The following is a 19,934-nucleotide window of genomic DNA, read 5'->3' as shown; positions in this document are numbered from 1 at the left end:
TGTGCTGACAAAAAATTATCTGCTTACAAACTGCTGAATTTCAATTTTTTTTAGGTCAACGAACATATTTTGTTGTAGGTCGACAAAAAGAGATCTCTCGAAATAATAGTCTTAGTCCTAGTGCTCGAAATGGCTCCAACTACTTGCTAGCCTACCACAACGAACACTCTTTATCACAGAGTGCCACCAATGTGTCTGTCATACATCCCAACGTTCCGCCAGCTTCACCAGTTGGCCAAACATCCAGCTCACTTAATCCATCACCTTTGCTTTCTATACGACCACGACTGACATCACTTACAATGAAAATGCGCAAAAAATCGAACGGCCATCAGCCACAAGATGCCGACAAAAGCACAAACAATAATTCAGCACAAACTAATCCTACAATAATTATTACCACAAAATCCCTTCCAGGAAGTTTGGATTCCGATGATGAAGGTTGTTGTAAAGGCTCCAATCCCGGGTCGACATTAAAGCCTCACACCAATCCGGAAGAAGAAAATAAAACAAAGGCAAGACTGAAAAACTGGCGAGTACCGCGTTTTCTCAAAAAAATCGAAGATTTCAAAAGAGCCGAACCAACGACGGGTTTGCTTAAATCTGCACCACCCCGACCACCGGAAGAAATTGTCATATGCCTCGAACAGAATGGCTATCAGCAGATTCCACTGCTAATTGAGACCACGAAGCCCACCTGCACGCTAGACATTCCACAAAGACCAGGCCATGCTGCCTCGGCGTCAATGATTAAATCGCCAGACGGAAGTTGCTGTTCTCCCGGACAGCATTCCATGTTCGACGATATCATTGATATCCGATCATACATCTCACAATCGCGTAGTGATATTTCACCATTCGGTCGATCGGGTAGCTATCGATCGCAATGTGGGAGATCGGGTATGTCTGGCCAGTCGTGTCACTGGGATGCCTCGCCTGAAGGTAGACCGCGTGCGTCCACATTAGCAGCTGCGAAACATGATTCAGCACACCAGCATCATCATCATCAGCATCATCAGCATCCGCCACCGTTGCCACCGTCTCAACATTGTGACATCTTAAGTATATGTCCTTCAGCGACGAGCCGCAAAGACTCTGGAATCAAGAGTAACAGTCGGCGGTCAAGTATTCAGCAGCAGATCTACGCTCTAAATCAGACCGCGGCCATTTCGCAACATAGAGTTTCCGGTTACTTTACGAGTTCCACTTCCAGCATCTCAAATATCGGTGATCTGCAAATACAAATCCCCGTCCACATTCCACCTCCTCCACCCGCTCATCCGCAGCAACATGTTGCGGATCCATTAGCGGCATGCCTGCAACAACTGAGAAAACAATCCGATCTCCAATTGATACGCTGTGTTCGAGATAATGCTAAATCGCAGCGGAGTTACTTAGTTAAACCTCCGCTTACACGATTCAGCTTGTTCTTTAAATCGCATCAAATGGAGAGGGAATTCCGTTCGAAGGCTCATCGATTTGGCAACGAAAATGAAACCGAAGGCCCTCCAACGCTGGCAACACCTCGCTATAATACTTACATCGACATTTTTGTTGGCATTGCGGTGTACTTTTGCATTGCAGCGTCGCTTTTTCTCATGGCGCCATCTACCGTCTCATATTTTCACATTTGGGTGGCTGTCTTCTCACTTTTCACCGGCATTCAGTTTTTTGCTTTGTTTCTTTTTACCCGACAAATGTGTCGTCGAAATAATGGTAAAGATAAAACAACGCAGAAGGAATCATGTGCGGATCGGATATTCGAGGCGATTTCAAGTTGGTACCCCTGGCATACGTGTCTGGCAGTTTTGATGTCAATGCCAGCGGTCTTGATCATTATACATTTCCTTCTCTTGGATCTAAATTTGCTGCAAGCTTTCGAATACCATTACGGTTTCCTGATATTCGTTTGTATTGTTCATTTCTGCAATTTTACACAGCTGAATTGCTGGATGCGGAATATTTTGGCATTTCTAGCAGCTATGGGATTTGTTGGGATTGCAGTTAGCCAACTGACAGATTACGTCAATCGAAGTGATCTTGTCAATTCAACAGAGCCCTCGATTATGCCAAATACGCACACTATAATTTCGGAAGAAGTCCAATGGTTTCATGATTACCATGTGGAAATCTATCTCGATCTTCTACTAATCCTAATTCTCGTATGGTTGCTGAATAGAGAATTTGAAATAGGTTATCGATTGACATTTTATGGAAATGCAGTTGCCAATCAAGATAAAATTCGTGTGCAAAATATGAAAAATCAAGCGGACATGTTGTTGCACAATATCATACCGAAACATGTTGCAGAACATTTGAAAAATACCGCTAAATATTCAGAAAATCATCGAAATGTTGCGATAATTTTTGCAAGTATTGTTAATTTCAACGAAATGTACGACGAAAGTTATTTAGGTGGCAAGGAATATCTGCGAGTACTTAACGAACTTATTGGTGATTTTGACGAACAATTATCGAGACCGGAATTTCGATGTGTTGAGAAGATCAAAACGATTGGTAGTACTTTTATGGCAGCTAGTGGATTGGATCCACTCAATCGAGGTGATAATAATCATCATATTCATGCACTAATGGAATTTTCCAAAGCTATGCAGTCTGTTGTGGATTCGTTTAATAAGGATCTACTAGAATTCAATTTGATTCTACGAATAGGTTTCAATATTGGAGATGTGACAGCTGGTGTAATTGGAACGAGTAAATTGCATTATGACATTTGGGGTGATGCTGTTAATGTGGCAAGTCGCATGGATTCGACGGGAATTCCAGGGAGACTTCAGGTTGGAAAAGATTGTTTGCCATATTTGGAGGATAGGTATGTATTTGAACCTCGCGGGGAAGTTTATGTGAAGGGAAAGGATCACATGGAGGTATTTTTATATCAAGGGGAAAAAGAAGTTTTGGAGGAGAATGAGGGTGAGTGTGATGGTGAAGGTGTAAGTGAGGGCGAAGATGGGGTTGAGGGTGAGAAAGAAGATTGTTAAACAAAAATGCAGTTGGGTTGTGTAGTTGAGTTTAAGTCAAGCAATAGAGACATACAATATTATATGTTAGCCAGCTTGGCAATATCTTGATATCATTCCCTTATTTAATGTCCTACTTAGAAACTGAATTCAAGTTTGTGTGAAAAATGGACGAAAAGTTAATTTGATGATCCAATTTTTTATATGAAGTTAGAGACGTAAACCACTTTTTTTTTCAAAAATGAGTTTTTCATAACAATTGGTCTCTTAAAATATCTATTTAAATATAAAAAACAGATTTATGCAGCTAGCTACACTCAAAACTAGATGGCACTCAATAAAGTGTTGTTTTAAAAAACCCTGTTTCTTAAATCTCTCGTAGCTTAAAACTGAATTTTATGGCTTACGTCACTATTGTTCTCTGCTCTGCTCTCTGATTGGCTAGCTGTCAAACAAAATTCTTCCAATTATGGCAATTCTATCCCTAACTCTTTTTACATGTAAATGACGTTGACAAATATTTAATCCCTAATATTTCCCGAACGTGCCTATTTAAAAGCCACCAATAGTTGGCTTCTAAGCCAGCATCAATAAATCTCTCTCTAGCATGTCAAATTCTCCACTTTGATGAATCTGACATAATAAAGCCGAATTTCAAAATTCGGCGTTATTTCACTTTACGAAAACGAAATAATTCCAAATAAAATGTCCACATTTCGCCCTATAGCAATTTATCAAATTCATAGGAATCATAAGTCTGAAATTCAATTAGGGAATAACGATCCTCCCATCGAGACATAAGTTCCAAATAAAAATGTTGGGTCTTATGTTCCTCCTAATATTCCTTAAGATGAGTTTGAAGAAGTGATGGAAAACTGTCTGCAGTGGATTTCGCATCCAAGACAGAGACGAGATCTCATCGTGCGATTTTTGGGTTTTATTTTATCAAACTCTCTAAAACTAGAATTCTAAAAGATTCAAAAGTTTCTGCTTTCAAATTCACAAAAAAACTAAAGTTCCATGAGATGTCTTCTCCCAGTTTAAAAAATTTTCACAAATACCGAATTTAAACCAGTGTTGATTATTCTAAGCCTTATTTAAAATGGCGCCCAACGCTCTGTATTTAGAATCTCTTAGACTAACGCCGTGTGCAAATTGGTTTATATTTTTTAGCCAAGGATAAATTTAAGACCAATTTGCACACGGTCAAATTGCACAGAAGTTCAAAAGTTCGAATTGGCCTTATTTCACTTTGTGATGGTGAAATAAGACCGAGTGAGTGTTTTTTTTAACATAGTTATGGCTGACTTTAAACTCAAATTACACTTCCCAATAATATCAGTCTCGTTCTTTGGAGGTTGCAAACTGCTATAAGTATGGACTTTATAAGGGATTTTCAGTGGAACGCCTTTTCAAAGTAGTAAATGTACTAGATCATCTACTGATGAGCAGTTTCCCTCTAAAAGAGTGGGACTATTGCAATGTTTCGCAAACACAAATAAGAAGTAAAAAAAAACCTTTTTCATTAAAGAAACAATTTAAATAACTAAAAATAAAGAATCATAGTAAAAGAATTCTTGTCAACGTGTGATAAACTGTTAAACTAAATAAAACGATTGAGGGCTTTAATAAAAACAAAATAACATAATATAACAAAAGTTATAAAAAAATAAAAAAAAATATTTTTTAAATGTGTGAAAGAAAAACAAAAATAAAAAAAGATAAAAACTCCTCAAAGGTCTGTTACCTGAATATATATATATATATTAAATTGTATATGTTTAAAACAAATAAATACAACTTTGTTAACATAAATGTATAAATAATAAAATATTTTCATTTTTATTTTGTAATCTTAATTTAAAAAAAAAAAAACAAAATTATATATATTTACATTTAGAAAATATACTCTTAGCCAATATGTGCGTGTAAAAAATTTGAGCTTAGTTAAGGCTTTTAAATTATATTTATGTATGTGATCCTAATTATTGATTTTATATATGGATTATTTTTATTTTAATATTGTTAACTTAATTTTAATAATATCCGCGCATACACACATTACTTCTTGCCTTATTTTTTTTTTTCTAAAATTATTTTTGTGTTACATTTTTATTTTAAAAAAATATACTTACTTTTAGAATTTGATACCAAAACAGAAACTTTATAATTCGTTATTTCTTTTGTTTTAAATTATTTGTATATAATAAAAATATTTAAATATAAATATAGTGTCTTGATCGCATAAATTATTATTATTATACTATATTATTTTACTTTAGCATATTGTTAATTCAAAAGGAAAACAAAAAATATAAATTATAAAATTTTAATTTTAAAACTAAAAAATAAATTAATTAATGTATTTATATATGATATTAATGTAACTTTAATACATTTAGACTCAACAACAACAACAAAAAATCCATTAATATAAATGTACACAAATGTTTTTTACATATTATTAAATTTTATTTTATAGAATTTGTTATATGAAAATTAAAAACAAAAACAGAAAAAATAAAACCAACAATAAAAACAAATTAAAAATAAAAAGAGACTAAAACTATTTTAACATTATAAATAACACACTTATATATTTAACTAAGCAGATAAATAGATATTATTTTATAACAATACAAAAACAAAAATGTACCCAATTTATTTACTTACATTAATAGATATTAAATATTGAAATATTATATTATATTTAAAATGAACATTTCCAAGTAAATTGTTTTATTTCTATGGATAACAGAGAGAAGATAATATGCAGTCCTTGGAAAACGGTAGGTAAACTGTGAAGGTGAGTCAATGAAGATTTTCGTTTGAACTCAATTCTTTTTAAATTTTTTGAAATTTAATTTCCCAGTGAGTACACTTAGGCCCAATTTATTGACTCTCCATTAAACTTAAATCTCCATTAAAAATGGGAATTTTAAATTTAAAAACAAAATTCGTTTAATTCAGTCTCTTTTAAGGATTTTTTTGAAGTTTCACATCATTAATTAATTGAGCATTAAATTTTAAAGCCCTTTTAGTTAAAACGCCAAATTCGACCTTTTAAGAGGGATTTTTAGAGCAAATTGAGGTTTAAAACAGGATTTCTATTTATTCACTCTCCATTAGAGTCAAATGTCATTTCTTTATTGTTTAATTTTATTAATTTATTTGAAAAACGTCAAGAATTATTAAAACATATTAAAACAACAAAACAATTATGAATAAAGTCCAGACGCGAATTTTTTGTAGGTACATATGTATGTATGTAAATGTATTTATTCCATAAATAAGTAATGCATATATAAAATGACTGCAACTCATCAGAAATTCTTTCATTGATATTTTAGAGGGGAGAGACAACACTTCATTTTAGATTTTTAATAGAAGAAAATTCTAAGAAAATGCATTTCTTAGCTCAGAAAGGCACATATAGAACTAGATCTCCTAGATTTATCTTCTCCACTTAAAAACAAAAAACTACTAGTGAAACCAATCAGGGTTGAGGTGCTGCATTATATAATCATCTCAGAACATTTCAGAACACTTTTGTATATCGCGACTCTTGTCTGTGGGAATTTGTCTTGTGTTTTCAGCTCCAAAAAAATACGCGCCTTAGTTTTTATGTTTTTTCATATATTGTTTTTAATTAAAATCTTCAAATTTTCAAATTCAAAAAAATTTGATTTGACAAATTTCGGCTTTTGACAGTTTTATTTTTCAAAAACTAAAAAATCCCTAGGATATTTTTAATGGAGTTTTAAATTTAAAGTTTCCATTAAAAGTAAAGACTTTAACTAAAGTAGAGTGAATTAAGGCCCAATTTATTGACTCTCCATTAAACTTAAATCGCCATTAAAAAAGGGAATTTTAAAATTAAAAACCAATTTCGTTTAATTCAGTCTCTTTTAAGGATTTTTTTGAAGTTTGGCATCATTAACTAATTGAGCATTCAATTTAAAAGTAGTTTTAGTTAAAACACCAAATTCGACCTTTTAAGAGGGATTTTTAGAGCTAATGGAGGTTTTAAACAGAATTTCTATTTATTCACTCTCCATTAGTGTCAAATGTCATTTCATTTATTTTTTTTATTTGAATTATTATTTTATTTGAAAAATGTCAAATGAGCTAAAGAATTATTAAAAAAACATCACAATTATGAAAAAAGTCCAGACTAGAATTTTTTGTAGGTATACACACATGCATTTGTACCATAAAAAAGAACAAAATTCAAAGAAATTAATGCATTTCTTGTCTACTTCGCACAGATAATACTAGATCTACTAGATTATATTCTCCACTTCAAAACTAATCATTTTTGAGATGCTGCATAATACATACATAACATATGTACATAACATTGCAATTGAAGCCATGAGAAGAAGAGATATAAAGCTTACTTCTAAACCAATGACACGAGATGAATGCCGATAACACTTAAATTTAAGTTGTTAATTGACACCGATGGAAAAAATTAAAAATTTCACTTAAATCCTTCTTCTTCTCAAGGTTTCAATTGTAGGTTGTAGCATTCTTTGGTTAATCTCTTGCATTTTCTGGCATTTTCAGCTGCAAAATACTTACGGGTCATAGTTTTTTGGTTTTTCTTCCAATTCAAATCTATTTGATTTCACAAAATTGTAGCTTTTGACAGATTATTTTTCAAACAAAATAAAAAATCCCTAGGATATTTTTAACAGAGTTTTAAATTTAAAGTTTCCATTAAAAGTAAGGACTTTAACTAAAGAAGAGTGAATTAAATGAATTTTTAATGATGTATACTTAAAGGCGACAATAGTTTAACGAGGCCGTTAACTAAAGCGATAAATTTCAAAATTTAATGGAGGCTCAATAAATTGGCCCTAAATGAATTTTTTAATGATGTATACTTAAAGGCGTCAATAGTTAACAACGCTGTTAACTAAAACGATAAATTTCAAAATTTAATGGAGGCTCAATAAATTGGCCCTTAAACCGTTTGAACCCGGTATTCTTCAAGCAATCATAACTCATAATTTGAAAAATACCGTTCTAAAACGTTTTAAGGATAGTTGAAAACTACTATAAACTTTTTATATATAAAATCATACATTTTTAGAAAAAAAAGTTCAAAATCGTTAGTGCCTTCAAAAAATAGATGACAATTTGTAGTAATTAAGTGTTAATCTACAACTAAAACCAAAACTTAAAAAGAAGTCAATGTCACGTTTACGAAAATTTGATTTTTAAATGGATACCTGAAATGGCTGAAGGCTACCCTTACATATGACATGACTGTTCTAAAAAAAAAATTATCAAACAAAATTCTATCCCAAACAGTTCCGAAAATGTAAGCATTTCGCCTTGTCGCCATATCGCCTTGTCGCCATGTCGCCTTGTTGCCATGTCACCTTGTCGCCTTCACAACGCATTGTTCCTATAAATAAGATGCTATACAAGTTTCTTTAATTGCTTTCAACATACATATATTGTAACTATTGAACAATCGTAATAATTACTCCCTTACAAATACAAACCTATTCCTAATAAAAAAAAACTCGGGAAAATGCGTTCGAGAGAAGGCCTATATCAGACCTTTTCCGTTTTAATTGTGTTCCCTTTTTGTTTCTTATGAAAAAGTGGAAAGATAGCCAAATTTCCGGAAACTTTTTGATTGGTATCCCTTTTCTCCGACAATTTTCATCACAATATGCATGATTTGATTATGACTAAAGCCTTCAAGCGGCTCAAAAATCCATTGAGGATTTGTGCCTGTAACAACAAGCTTTTTTCAGCTAATTATATTTCCCAACTGACTCCAGCTACCAGTGGCGTATTGAGGAGGGGCTCAGGGGGTGCAAATCGGTGTAAATCTGACAAAAAATGTGGATTAAATCCGGGGTACTCCGAAGTACTAAAATTACTCCGGAGTAATTTTTTTTTACACTTTTGTGGCGTCAAAGTGTGGTTCAAAAGTGCAAAAATAAGTACTAAAAGGGTACTCTCATTGGAGTGAAAGAAAACGTCATAAGTATACAAACTTACATAATTTACTTTTTTTTTTTCAAAAATAATATTTTTCTCAAAGATATTGAAAATAGACATTTTTGTAATTCCAAAATGTTAGTGGTCAACATAATTAATGGTTGCGCTTCTGATTTGTATTAAAAAAGCAGCACATAACGAAAAATTTATATTTCGGATTAAACATCAAAAAGAATTTCATTGAAAACAAATTTTTGAAACTTTCAGGTTCAGCATTTCACTTTTTGCGCATTCACTTGCCGAAATTAAAATTAGGTTCTCTGCATTTTTTCACTCATTTAGATTTTTTGATGGAATTCAATTCACTTTGTTTCTGTTCGTGAATTTGGTACCTTTTTCAATGAATCTAACTTAACCTAATTCACTTTTGTTTTAAAATTTGCAATTATATTTGACAGTTCGAAGCAATTTTGAAGTTTTCGAAATGAAGAATATGATATTTCATTTCACGTGAAATTGAAAAGTGATTTCAATTCACTTTCGGTCGAATTTCGGAACATGGGTGCTCAAAAGCTAGACGTAATAGGAATAAATCTCTAAACACTTTTGAATTCAGCACATGACAAAGTTCGAATGAAATAAAGTGTTTTTTTTGTAAGGATGACTCAACTCCTTGTGGTAGCTCTTTGTGTAAAATGTTTGGGACACAAGAATTTGAAAAAAAAACACTAGTTACTTTGAATGTAAAAGGAGGAGACAGTAGTACGAAGCTGTCGAGAACAGTAAAATGCTACTATACCGCTTCACTCTCGATCAAAGATTAATAAAAAAGACAGAAAAATTTTTGGTATAGGTAAAAATTTACCCTCTAAAAAATTTTCCACCCCCCTCCAAATTTTTTTTCTGGATACGCCACTGCCAGCTAAGCAAAGTAGGGATGGGAAAAACCGGCCGGTTTAAACCGGTTTCGGTTTTTTTTGCTTCGGTCAACTGGTTTTTTTCGGTTTTTTTGTCCTGGCGGTTTAAACCGGTTTTTACAAAAAAAAAACGAAAAACCGAAAAAAAACCGGCTGAAAAAAAAACGTCCAACAAAATAAGATCCGACGAGACAAAAAATTGAAAATTCTCAAAACATTCATTCCCTCTCTCAACTTACCATACAATTATAAATTTTCATTCATATTCAACTTAAAAAATTCCTCAAAACTCCTATAAGAGTGAATTAAGAACTCTTAGGGACAATTAAATTTTGAAATTTGTCGTTTTAGTTTAAAGCTTTGGTATCTAGCTACTGACGTCTTTAAGTTTCCATCATTAAAAATTCATTTAATTAACTCTGCTTTAGTTAGTCTTTACTTTTAATGGAAATTTTAAATTTAAAACTCCATTAAAAGTATCCCAGAGTTATTTTTTGAAAAATTAAACTGTCAAAAGCTACATTTTTGTCAAATAAAATATATTTAAATTTGAAGATTTGAAGGATAAACAATATAAAAACACAAAAATGATGTCCCGTAAGTATTTGCAGCTAAAAACCAAAGGCTGAAAATATTGTAATTTTTGAGATGATTAGGATTACGCAGCATCTCAACCCTGATTAGTTTCACTAGTCGTGTAGATATTCTCTGTGCTCTGTGAAGTGGATAAGAAATGCATTAATTTCTTTGAATTTTGTCTCTATTAAAAATCTCAAATGAAGTGTTGTCCATTTAACCCTCATTCCCATAGATTCAAAAATTTCTGGCAAGCCTATAAATATATTCTTGTTTGGCCAAAACCTGAAGCAACTCATCCCTATAAAGTACATGTCGTTTGAACTAAAAAAAACACAAAAACCAAAGTTACCAATTACCAAACGTTATGGTCTTATGAAATTGATTGAACACATTTTCACCATCCCATTTTTCCATATTCATGCATGTTTTATTCATTTGTAATTAACTGACACTGAAACTTTGTTTAATTAAATAATAAATGAAATGACATTTGACGCTAATGGAGAGTGAATAAATAGAAATCCTGTTTAAAACCTCCATTTGCTTTAAAAATCCCTCTTAAAAGGTCGAATTTGGTGTTTTAACTAAAACTACTTTTAAATTTAATGCTCAACTAGTAAATGATGCCAAACATCAAAAAAATCCTTAAAAAAGACTGAATTAAACGAATTTGGTTTTTAATTTTAAAATTCCCTTTTTTAATGGCGATTTAAGTTTAATGAAGAGACAATAAATTGGGCCTTATAACAAAATTAAACTAAAAAAAGCTTATTGCTCAGGGATTTTCTTCGAAAAGTTTATTTTTGGTTGACAAATTGGTTTAATTTTGTTTTTTATGTCAAATCAAGAAAAAAAAACCGAAAACCGGTTTTTGCAAAATCCGGTTTATTGGCCCGGTTTAAAACGAAAGGAAAAAAACCGGAAAAACCGAAAACCGGTTTTTGTACTAACAACCGCCATCCCTAACGCAAAGATCAGAACCCTTACTTAATTAATTGGATACTGCGACTAGAAAATGCCTACCTTTTTGAGAATAGAAATACAAGAAGTAGTCGTAAAGCTCTTTGGGCAACTTTGGGAAAAAAATAAATTCCTAGAAAGTTTGAAAACTACTCTCACCAGTTTTACCTTCAACTGAACAGACAACTATTCCTATTTCAAGAGACAATTTAATCAGAAATTCTGTTGTCATTCATTCAACAAGTAAAAAAAAAACTCAAAGACCTTTGTGGACATCAGAATAAACTACGCAAAAAATGAACATGATTGCCATTTCATTGAAAAGTGTCTTGACTTCAGATTTTAATGAATATTATTCAAATAAATGAAACAAACAAAAATACATACATTGTTTTTTTTTATTTTACATTATTTATTGTTAAAAGGAAAAGCATTACATTTATAATTCAATTGATGACTGAACTCTCGAAATCAAGCGATTATTCGACGGTTGCCTTACCTGCAAATGAAAAGAACAAAAAAAAAAGATGAGTTAATTCCAATTTCAATAAAATTACTTTCATAACAAAAATACAGAATTAAAAAAGACACAAAAGGTGGAGAGGTTGCATACGCATAAAAGGTATTAGTACAAGGAGTTTAGGAATACAATTCATTCAACTCATGGGTGGAATCAATGAACAAAGTGTCGGTCATTGATACCGACAAAAAAGAGAGGTGTGATTAGTTAATTGAACACTTCTCGGGGATTCATTTTCACTTACAACTCCCGTCAGCATTGATTTGCTGATAATGAAAATTAAGATCTTTCATCTGGAAATTTTTATTTAAGAAAAAATTGTAATAAAATAAAAATATACTTTTCGTTTTTTTTTTTTGGAATTTTGACTAAAAAAAAAACTAAAATCCAATTGGAAAAGAGACTCTGTCTAAAGTGTTGCTAGATTTTCAATACTTACGAAGAGGTTTGCCATTTTCCCATGGATTGAATTTAACATGGCTCACTTCCCTTTTGGCAGCTTCAGCACGGAGTTCGGCTTTAAGTCCTTGACGAAGGACTTTAGCGCAAATGTTCGAGTATTGGATGTAGCTGTGAAAAATAATTACGTAATGGACGCGATATTAAATTTTTTTTCTTTTTGTTGAGGAGAATGATTTGATTTATTGTAAAGAAAAAACTTACGTTAAACCAGCTGCTCTCCAGGCGTTAGTCATTTTTGAATTGGATTTATTAAGTTTTTATTTTTGTGAAATAAAAAGAATAAAAATTTTTTTACAAATTTCAATTCAATTTGGGAATTTGACAAGACACGGGAAAAGTGTGCCAGAAAAATTGTGACAGATGTCAGATTATTTGATAAAAACAGGGATGGCTGGGAGGAAGATTGTTGTGGAGGTTAGATGAGCAGTATGGTGAACCTTTAATCTATGTAGTACATGGGCTATTTTCTTGAGTGTTGCTTATTTTGTATCCATTGTGTATATATTTTCAGGGTGTTCGCTTCAGCTGCGTACTACGCTTAATAAAATAGAAAAACGGAAAGTTTTATTGTTTTTGAGTAAGAAATGATTATACAAACAAAGCAAAACAGTTCGCAAGATTTATTTTATTTTGGTGTTTCATTTGTCCGTTTTATTATTTTTTTTTTAATAAAAATATGAAATCTGTAAAATTTTAAAGTTATTATAATGATTAATTTAATTTTTCTTATAAAACTTTTCAACCAGTCAGTTTTTAGGAAAGAGGGGTGAGGTGTTTTACCTCTTTTTGACTTCCCAACTAACACAACAACTTCTCTGTAAATTGAAATCTCGTAGGTATTACTTTTCATAGAGCTTTTATATAGCTGCTTCAGAATTTAATTGCTTATAGAAGTTCGGATTTGCTCAACAACTTTAATAAGTTGTTTAAATACTTTTAAAGAAACTTAACCGAGGAAAGCTTGTTTTTCGATTAAGCTTCGGTTAATGAAATTATAGAAGCTTTACAGAAATTACCAAGTTTTGTAATTAGTTTTTGGCTTTGCGATTGAATAATCTAGCTCGGAAATTTTTTGTTTTTGACATTGAATATTTGAACTGATAAGTTTTTGATTTCATTAATGAAAATATAATACTTCCATGCCATGGTATGAATAGGAAAGTGTGTCCCAGGTATAAGGAAGCCTTGAATTTTCAAGTGACAGCAGATCTCTTTAAGACCTCTATCAAGAGATTCTTGTAAGTATGCAATATTTTTTGCTTTTAAGCATCTATGCAAAATGCAATTACTTTTCCTATAAGTATGCAATGTTTCTAAGTCATTAAAAAACATTGCATTTCCAATATGTGCTATTAATTAAAAATAAAATTAAACTCAATCAAATCTCTTTATTATTCATAAAAACGACATAAGCATTTGTTTCTTATGGGAAGCCAAACTTTCAAAACGCTCTCTTGAAAAGTTGTTAAAACTGACTCATGTTGTTTTTCCTTGTTGCCACAGTTATATTGACTTTTTTCACAATACTTACCTTTTAGAATAAATAAGTTAAAAACTGAAAAAAATGCATAGGGAGTTTCAAATGGCTGGCTTTTAAATACAAGAGGTCCAATATGAGAGAAGAAATTGCCAAAGTTCTTAAACAACTTAGATTAATGAATGTTTTCTTTTAAACATTACTTTTAGGCTAGGCGCACACATGCGATTTTGATCGCGCGATTATTCAGTCGCAAATTAGATGACAACAATTTTAATGACTGTAGACACAATTCTCAAATTTTTAATCGCGGGAAGCATGTGTGTTCACCGGCATTGAAATCCGTGTGATCCATTTTTGCGACTAAATAATCGGGCGACTAAAATCGCATGTGTGCGCCTAGCCTTAGGTATATGACTTTATTAAACTATGTGATTTGTTTATCATTTAAAAAAAAAAAAAAAAAAATAGAAATGTAATCGGAAAAGCTTTAGGCTAGGCGCACATGCGATTTTAGTCGCGCGAATATTCTGTCGCAAAAATGGATCACATGGATTTCAATGCCTGTGAACACACATGCTTCCCGCGATTAAAAATTTGAAAATTGTGTCTACAGTCATTGAAATTGTTGTCATCTAATTTGCGACTGAATAATCGCGCGATCAAAATCGCATGTGTGCGCCTAGCCTAAAAGGTATTTTAACATTTAAGAAAAATAATTACAGACACGATTTGTTATTTTTTTAGCAAATAAAAAGAAGATAATGTTTGTATAGAGTTACGATTGTTTGCGAAATGATTGACAAGATCAAGTTCTTGATAATTTCAATATGCATATAAATTTATTGTTCCAAATTAAATAATGTTCAAACAATTCTGTAACAGTTTTGTTTTGCGTAAAGAATCACTTATCTATGATATGTTAAATTATTTTCTAGGGCGTGTGTCTGGGGTTATGCAAACGATAAAGTAAACCTTGATGAATGTTTTGATTATTTCAAGTAGTAAAATTTTATAAATTATAATATGTTTTCAAAAGGATTATAGTAAAGAAATGTATGAGAAAATATTTTTACAACTAGTCCTAACTCGCTATGCATTTTTTAGAAAATAAGGTTAAGCCTTGAGCCTTGACCCTATTTAGCAAAGGGCAAAAAGAGTGTGTTTACTACGCCGTTCGTTATTTAAGGGTTTTCTTAGAATCAAGTTCCTAAGTTCCTAATTTTTTGAGATCTCTATTTTGAGTCTAGCGGGCGCCATGCCCGACGATCGATGGTTAAATTTTAAAATTGGTAAAAGTTGTCTCATAAGTCATTTTTTTAGAAATAGCTTTAAAGTTTGATGGGGTTCTTGTCATACAATAAATATCGTTTTCAAAAAGGTTAAAACCGTTTTTCTAGGACCAGAGGTTCACTCAGGACACGTTTCATTTGGGTATTATTAAAACAAATTGGGAAAAAAACTTAAACAAAACCCAAAAAAACATACATGTCCTTTATACCTTTTCGAAAACAGAAAAAAAACGACACTTGAAAAATGTACACATGTTTTAAAACTGGGTCACAATGTTATAAATATTTACTATAGTATAGAAAGTCAAAAATTAAAAAAATAAATAGTTTTAAATTAGGTATATTTACCATGGAAAACATGAAGAGTTTGTTTTTCTTTTTTATAATAATTTTCTTAAAAACTATGTTTTGGAGGAGTAGGGTGGCTAAGTAGGTAAAAGTATTTAAGGCAATTGTGCTATTCCTGATAGAGATATCAGATTAATAGTACAAACAGGGTGTCCCAAATTCAATGGTCCAAAGAAAAACCAACTCGAATGTTATCACAGGCTGAAAAAAAACAAGGTAAAATCAAAGCGAAAAATGTATGATTTTTTTATACTTACATAATTTTGTCTCTGATTTTATTATTTGTTGTTACTTTTGAAAAATGTTGGGATAGATTTTACTTAGCATAGAGCTTTTCTAGGTGCTCATATGGCAAAGCAAAGAAATCAATGATTGAAAAAAAGTTTGTGGTTTTTAAGGTGAAATGAAGCAAATCAACTTACAGGAATGTTATATGGACTACATTCAATGAAGTAAGAATTCTAAGTCAAATAAATAACATTTTTTTGAGGCGCAATGCCCACACAAGTGGATTTACTTTTTCTAAATTATAAATTAAAAATTGTCACTGTGGTGTATGCGTACTATTTTTATTTTTTGTGAGGTGAATAAAAGAAATGCTTCTGTAATTTTTAAACAAATTGTAGGACAGCGAAAATAAAAGTCGGACTTACCTTGAGCAAACGAATCACAGTGCAAAACCAACAATTTTTAAATTCAAACAAAAATTGTGATTTTTGAGGTGAAATAATAACATTTCGTTATAATTTTGGAACAAAGGGCGGGCTACCGAAAAAAAATTAAATTTTGGGCTAACCTTGTTCAATCGAACCAGCCAGTTGACAAAAAAAAATTGCATTTTAAGTTGGCACCTCCTCACATAGTCAAGTAACGTTGCGTTATTCGTTACTGGAGTGAATAACCGAATTCTACAGCAGAGACAACATTTTTCTATGGTCAAATCTTTTTTATATGTTTTTGTGTTAAACATGCTTTTGAACAAAACATACAGTCAATCTTTTGCATCATTTGACTGTAAGGTTAAAGAACTCTAAGGGAGTACAGCCAATTTCAAAATTGTCCTTGAAAAAATAAACACACTTCGGAATTTCAATTCAAAATATTTAAACCAAATAAAACCTTTATTACATGGTGGGTCTAATATTTAATTTTCACCCATAATCACATGCGTCAAATAAAGTGCTGGAAAATTTTACCCCACAAATTTGTTATATGATTGTTATCACACCTAAATGTATACAAAGGAAACAAAAGAATAACTTAAAAACCCTCGATAATAACGTTAAAATTTAAAAATCGTGATATCTAATAGATACCTATAATTTATTGAACAAAAAAGAAAAAAACGAAAGAAAAGCAAATTGCTTGCTATAATTTAACAAAAGGTGATGATGGTATAACATAATATCGCGAAATGCTTGAATCCTCACATCCTCATAATATTTACCTATATCAAACAATATATTCACTAAATACCAACCATTTTTTTTTATTAAATATCCAATAACCATTTAATACGAAGGTTATATATTTACTCAATCACACCCCATAATCAATATACTACGATCTAATTATTCTACTAATAAATTTTTATTTAAATAAAGTAAAAAAAAAATAATATAAAAATATTTTTTTAACCCAAACAACAAACATTTATTCATCCATATTAATAAGTTCATGCTAATAAACAAGCTTTCTGTCGAATCAATCTTAGTTATATCGATGCAATATGTATAAAGCACAACACGTTTGTCAAACAACATCATCCAGCCAATAGCGATAACACATGAAACCCTTTCTAGGTAAAAAAAAGTCGGTTAAAAGCAGTTATCATTATTTATTACTTAGCCTTCATGTCGAACACAAAACAAAAAAAAAAAAAAAACTGTTAAATTCTACAATAATAAAACATAAATAAAAATTTATAATCAAATTACATCTCGATAGACACCATACAACACTCATAAATAAACAAATTAAATTAAACAATAATTTCGTAATTATAATGTTAAATAAAAAAAAAAATAATAATATCGAACCCTTTTTATAAAAAACAAATTAAAAGAAAAGAAACGAAAAAAAAAACAAATCGTGACTGATTTTTTTGAAAAGATACTATAGCTCAGCATCAAAACAAAGACTTTTGGTATCAATGGAATGCCACAAGCAAGGTGTTGCTGGTTTTATTATCTTAAACCACCACCGCCGCCGCCGGGGACCCCCAAACAAACCCTACTATGAAATAAAAAATTCCAATTGGTACTTGTTTTTTTTTTTTTTTTAATTTTAGCTCCCTCCTTAGCCCCTCTTTTAGCTAAATTGTTCTGTAAACGCACAGGCAGAAAATCAGGTTTCTTCTTAAGAAAATTAACACCAAACAATAAAAATTGCAGACCTAAAGCTTTTCAAGACTTTTATAAACCTACCAAGTCTAACTTATGAGTAGAGGTATTTTTTTTTTAAATGGAAGACAATGGTGCAGTATGTTTAATTCTAGTTTTAAGACACACTTCCATAAACGCTCTCTTAGCAGTTAAAAGCCAAAGAAAAGTATCTCATTTTGTATCTCTTGGTGTTATAGGTATTCATATTCTCGCAGCCAAAAAATCTACCATAAGCTCTTGATCTCAGCCCAAACACACCAAACATCCACAGCGAGTAAGCCAGCAGCAGCAGCAGCAACAGAGCTCCATCAGAGAGCCAGCGAACTACCAACTTTCGCTTTTGGTTCTAGTATGAACTGGAACAAAGCAGTTTGCTTGCTAACTTGCGTCAAGTGCACACCAGACTTCGACTTCGATTTTATACTCTATAAAGTGGGGGTATGTTTATTTGTTGATTATTATTTTATTTTGTCATTTTAATTTTCATTCAACAAAAAGAAAATGAAAATTTATATAAAAATACAAAAATAACAACAAATTTTATTTATTTATATATCTTTTGCACCCGTTGCAAATTTTTTGCATCGTTTGCTAAAAAAAATGAGGCGCCATTATAATAGCCTCAAGTTTGAGTTTATCTTAAATAAAAGTCTTGTTTATAATAATGCTCTCCTTTTTACATGTCATACAAAGTTTGGTAAATAACAACAAGTTGATGTATGTACTTGTGAAAAGTGCCAGTCGTAAGAAAAAGGGATTATCCTATAATTTATTATGTTTAAGTGTTTTGTCAGAATTAAGACAAATATATCCTCCCTCATAATGGCGACGGAGTTTATATTTTCAAAATAAGGCAATTAATTTATTAAAGCAGAATGTATTTTGTTTAAATTAATACATAAATAAAGTATTTAAAAGCTACATTCCTTTGAGAGCAAGTTGCATTACCCTATGAAGTGATCTTAAAAATAAACTAAAGACATAAACTATGTAACTGGTCTAAGAAAGTTAGGAAAATTTTCAAAAAATTACACGGTGCTACAAAAATGAGGTTTTAAAATATACGCGGGCGGAGACCTATCACGTTTTGTAGAGCTAGTCGCACTGATTAAGAAACGGTATTTAAAAAGTCCCTAACACCCCCAAAATCTAGAGTTAGGGGCAAAAAACGTTTTTTTTTTTTTACCTTAACCCATTGAAAAAAATCTAGCTTCGTCAAATTTCTACACAGTTTCTGATAGGAAATAAATATACCTTTTCAACAATGTATAGAACATGTAAACTTGGTTAAACCACCTAGAATTTATAAGCTGTCAAAGTTCAAAAATTCCATTTTTTCGTCATTTACCCAACTTCGACATCAAATTAAAGTATATATTTTCACGACAACATGCTGTATTAAAAATATATTCTAAAATAATATTTATTTCCAAATCAAACGAGGTTTTTTTTTTATTTAAATCAGTTTAAAATTGGCTTAGAAAAAAAAAATTTACGATTTTAACCCAGATACAGAAATTCGAACTTTTAGGTATAGAACAAAAATGTTGTTTTCTCAAAAACTAGAAGACATAGAATCATATAGTTTTCACTGTTCGATAAGGAATCAATCGAGTCAGTTTTCTGTGTGAGTAATTTTTTTTTATTAAAATTCACAGTCTGGACAAAAATAGTATAAAATGAGTTTTAAAAATTTTGTTTCGCCTATTTTTAACTTTGAAATCGATTATTTCAAAAGCTATTGGTTATAATATATTGATTTAAAAATTATAATTAAATGAACAATTTTGCCTTTCGGAAATGGTATCATTTATTACTGTACGTGTTGCCGTTGTTTTTTAATAATTTTTTTTTATTTTGATAATTTTTTTTTAGAAAACTGCCCCTCCCACCTAAACGGGGGGAGATAGACCCCCCTCCCAAAGAAAAAAAATGTTTGACTTGAACTCCTTTATAAAAACCCGTTATCAAATCCTGGCCCCCAAGTTATTCTACTACGTGCCAAAACAACATTTTTGTTCTATACCTAAAAGTTCGAATTTCTGTATCT

The 19,934-nt window shown here is 31.2% G+C and overlaps 2 protein-coding genes across 5 annotated transcripts in view; one reads left to right on the top strand and one right to left on the bottom strand.

Moving 5' to 3' along the window:
• Positions 1–5,169, top strand: part of LOC129912429 (adenylate cyclase type 9) — a 106,505-nt gene extending 101,336 nt beyond the window's left edge. For 2 of the 3 annotated variants that reach the window (XM_055990646.1, XM_055990645.1), the window contains exon 6: positions 55–5,168. In XM_055990646.1, the coding sequence (XP_055846621.1) occupies positions 55–3,002 (2,948 nt within the window). In that variant the 3' untranslated portion in view covers positions 3,003–5,168. Of the gene's footprint in view, positions 1–54 lie in introns of all 3 variants that reach the window. The other variant, XM_055990647.1, reaches the window with a different exon arrangement.
• Positions 5,170–11,781: 6,612 nt separating this feature from the next.
• LOC129908165 (protein stunted-like) lies at positions 11,782–12,744 on the bottom strand. Of its 2 annotated transcripts, XM_055984497.1 has the most exons (4): positions 12,585–12,744; positions 12,361–12,491; positions 12,166–12,214; positions 11,782–11,900 (listed from the first exon to the last, which is right to left on the bottom strand). In XM_055984497.1, the coding sequence occupies exons 1-3, from the start codon at positions 12,614–12,616 to the stop codon at positions 12,201–12,203; spliced, it is 177 nt and encodes a 58-aa protein (XP_055840472.1). In that variant the 5' UTR covers positions 12,617–12,744; the 3' UTR covers positions 11,782–11,900; positions 12,166–12,200. The 2 variants fall into 2 exon arrangements, with proteins under 2 accessions (XP_055840472.1, XP_055840471.1); XM_055984496.1 differs by lacking the exon at positions 12,166–12,214.
• Positions 12,745–19,934: the final 7,190 nt, after the last annotated feature.

This window comes from Episyrphus balteatus, chromosome 2 (genome assembly GCF_945859705.1).
Source record: "Episyrphus balteatus chromosome 2, idEpiBalt1.1, whole genome shotgun sequence".
Taxonomy (NCBI): domain Eukaryota; kingdom Metazoa; phylum Arthropoda; class Insecta; order Diptera; family Syrphidae; genus Episyrphus; species Episyrphus balteatus.
The sequence above is the reverse complement of the archived record's forward strand: the minus strand, read 5'-3'. Positions and strand labels throughout refer to the sequence as shown.

Coding starts and splice junctions, on each gene's coding strand:
- LOC129908165 (XM_055984496.1), bottom strand. CDS start 12,616: ATGACTAACGCCTGGAGAGCAGCTGGTTTAAC. Junction 12,492..12,584: donor TGGAGAGCAGCTGGTTTAAC/GTAAGTTTTTTC, acceptor TATTTTTCACAG/CTACATCCAATACTCGAACA. Junction 11,901..12,360: donor GGAAAATGGCAAACCTCTTC/GTAAGTATTGAA, acceptor TTTCATTTGCAG/GTAAGGCAACCGTCGAATAA.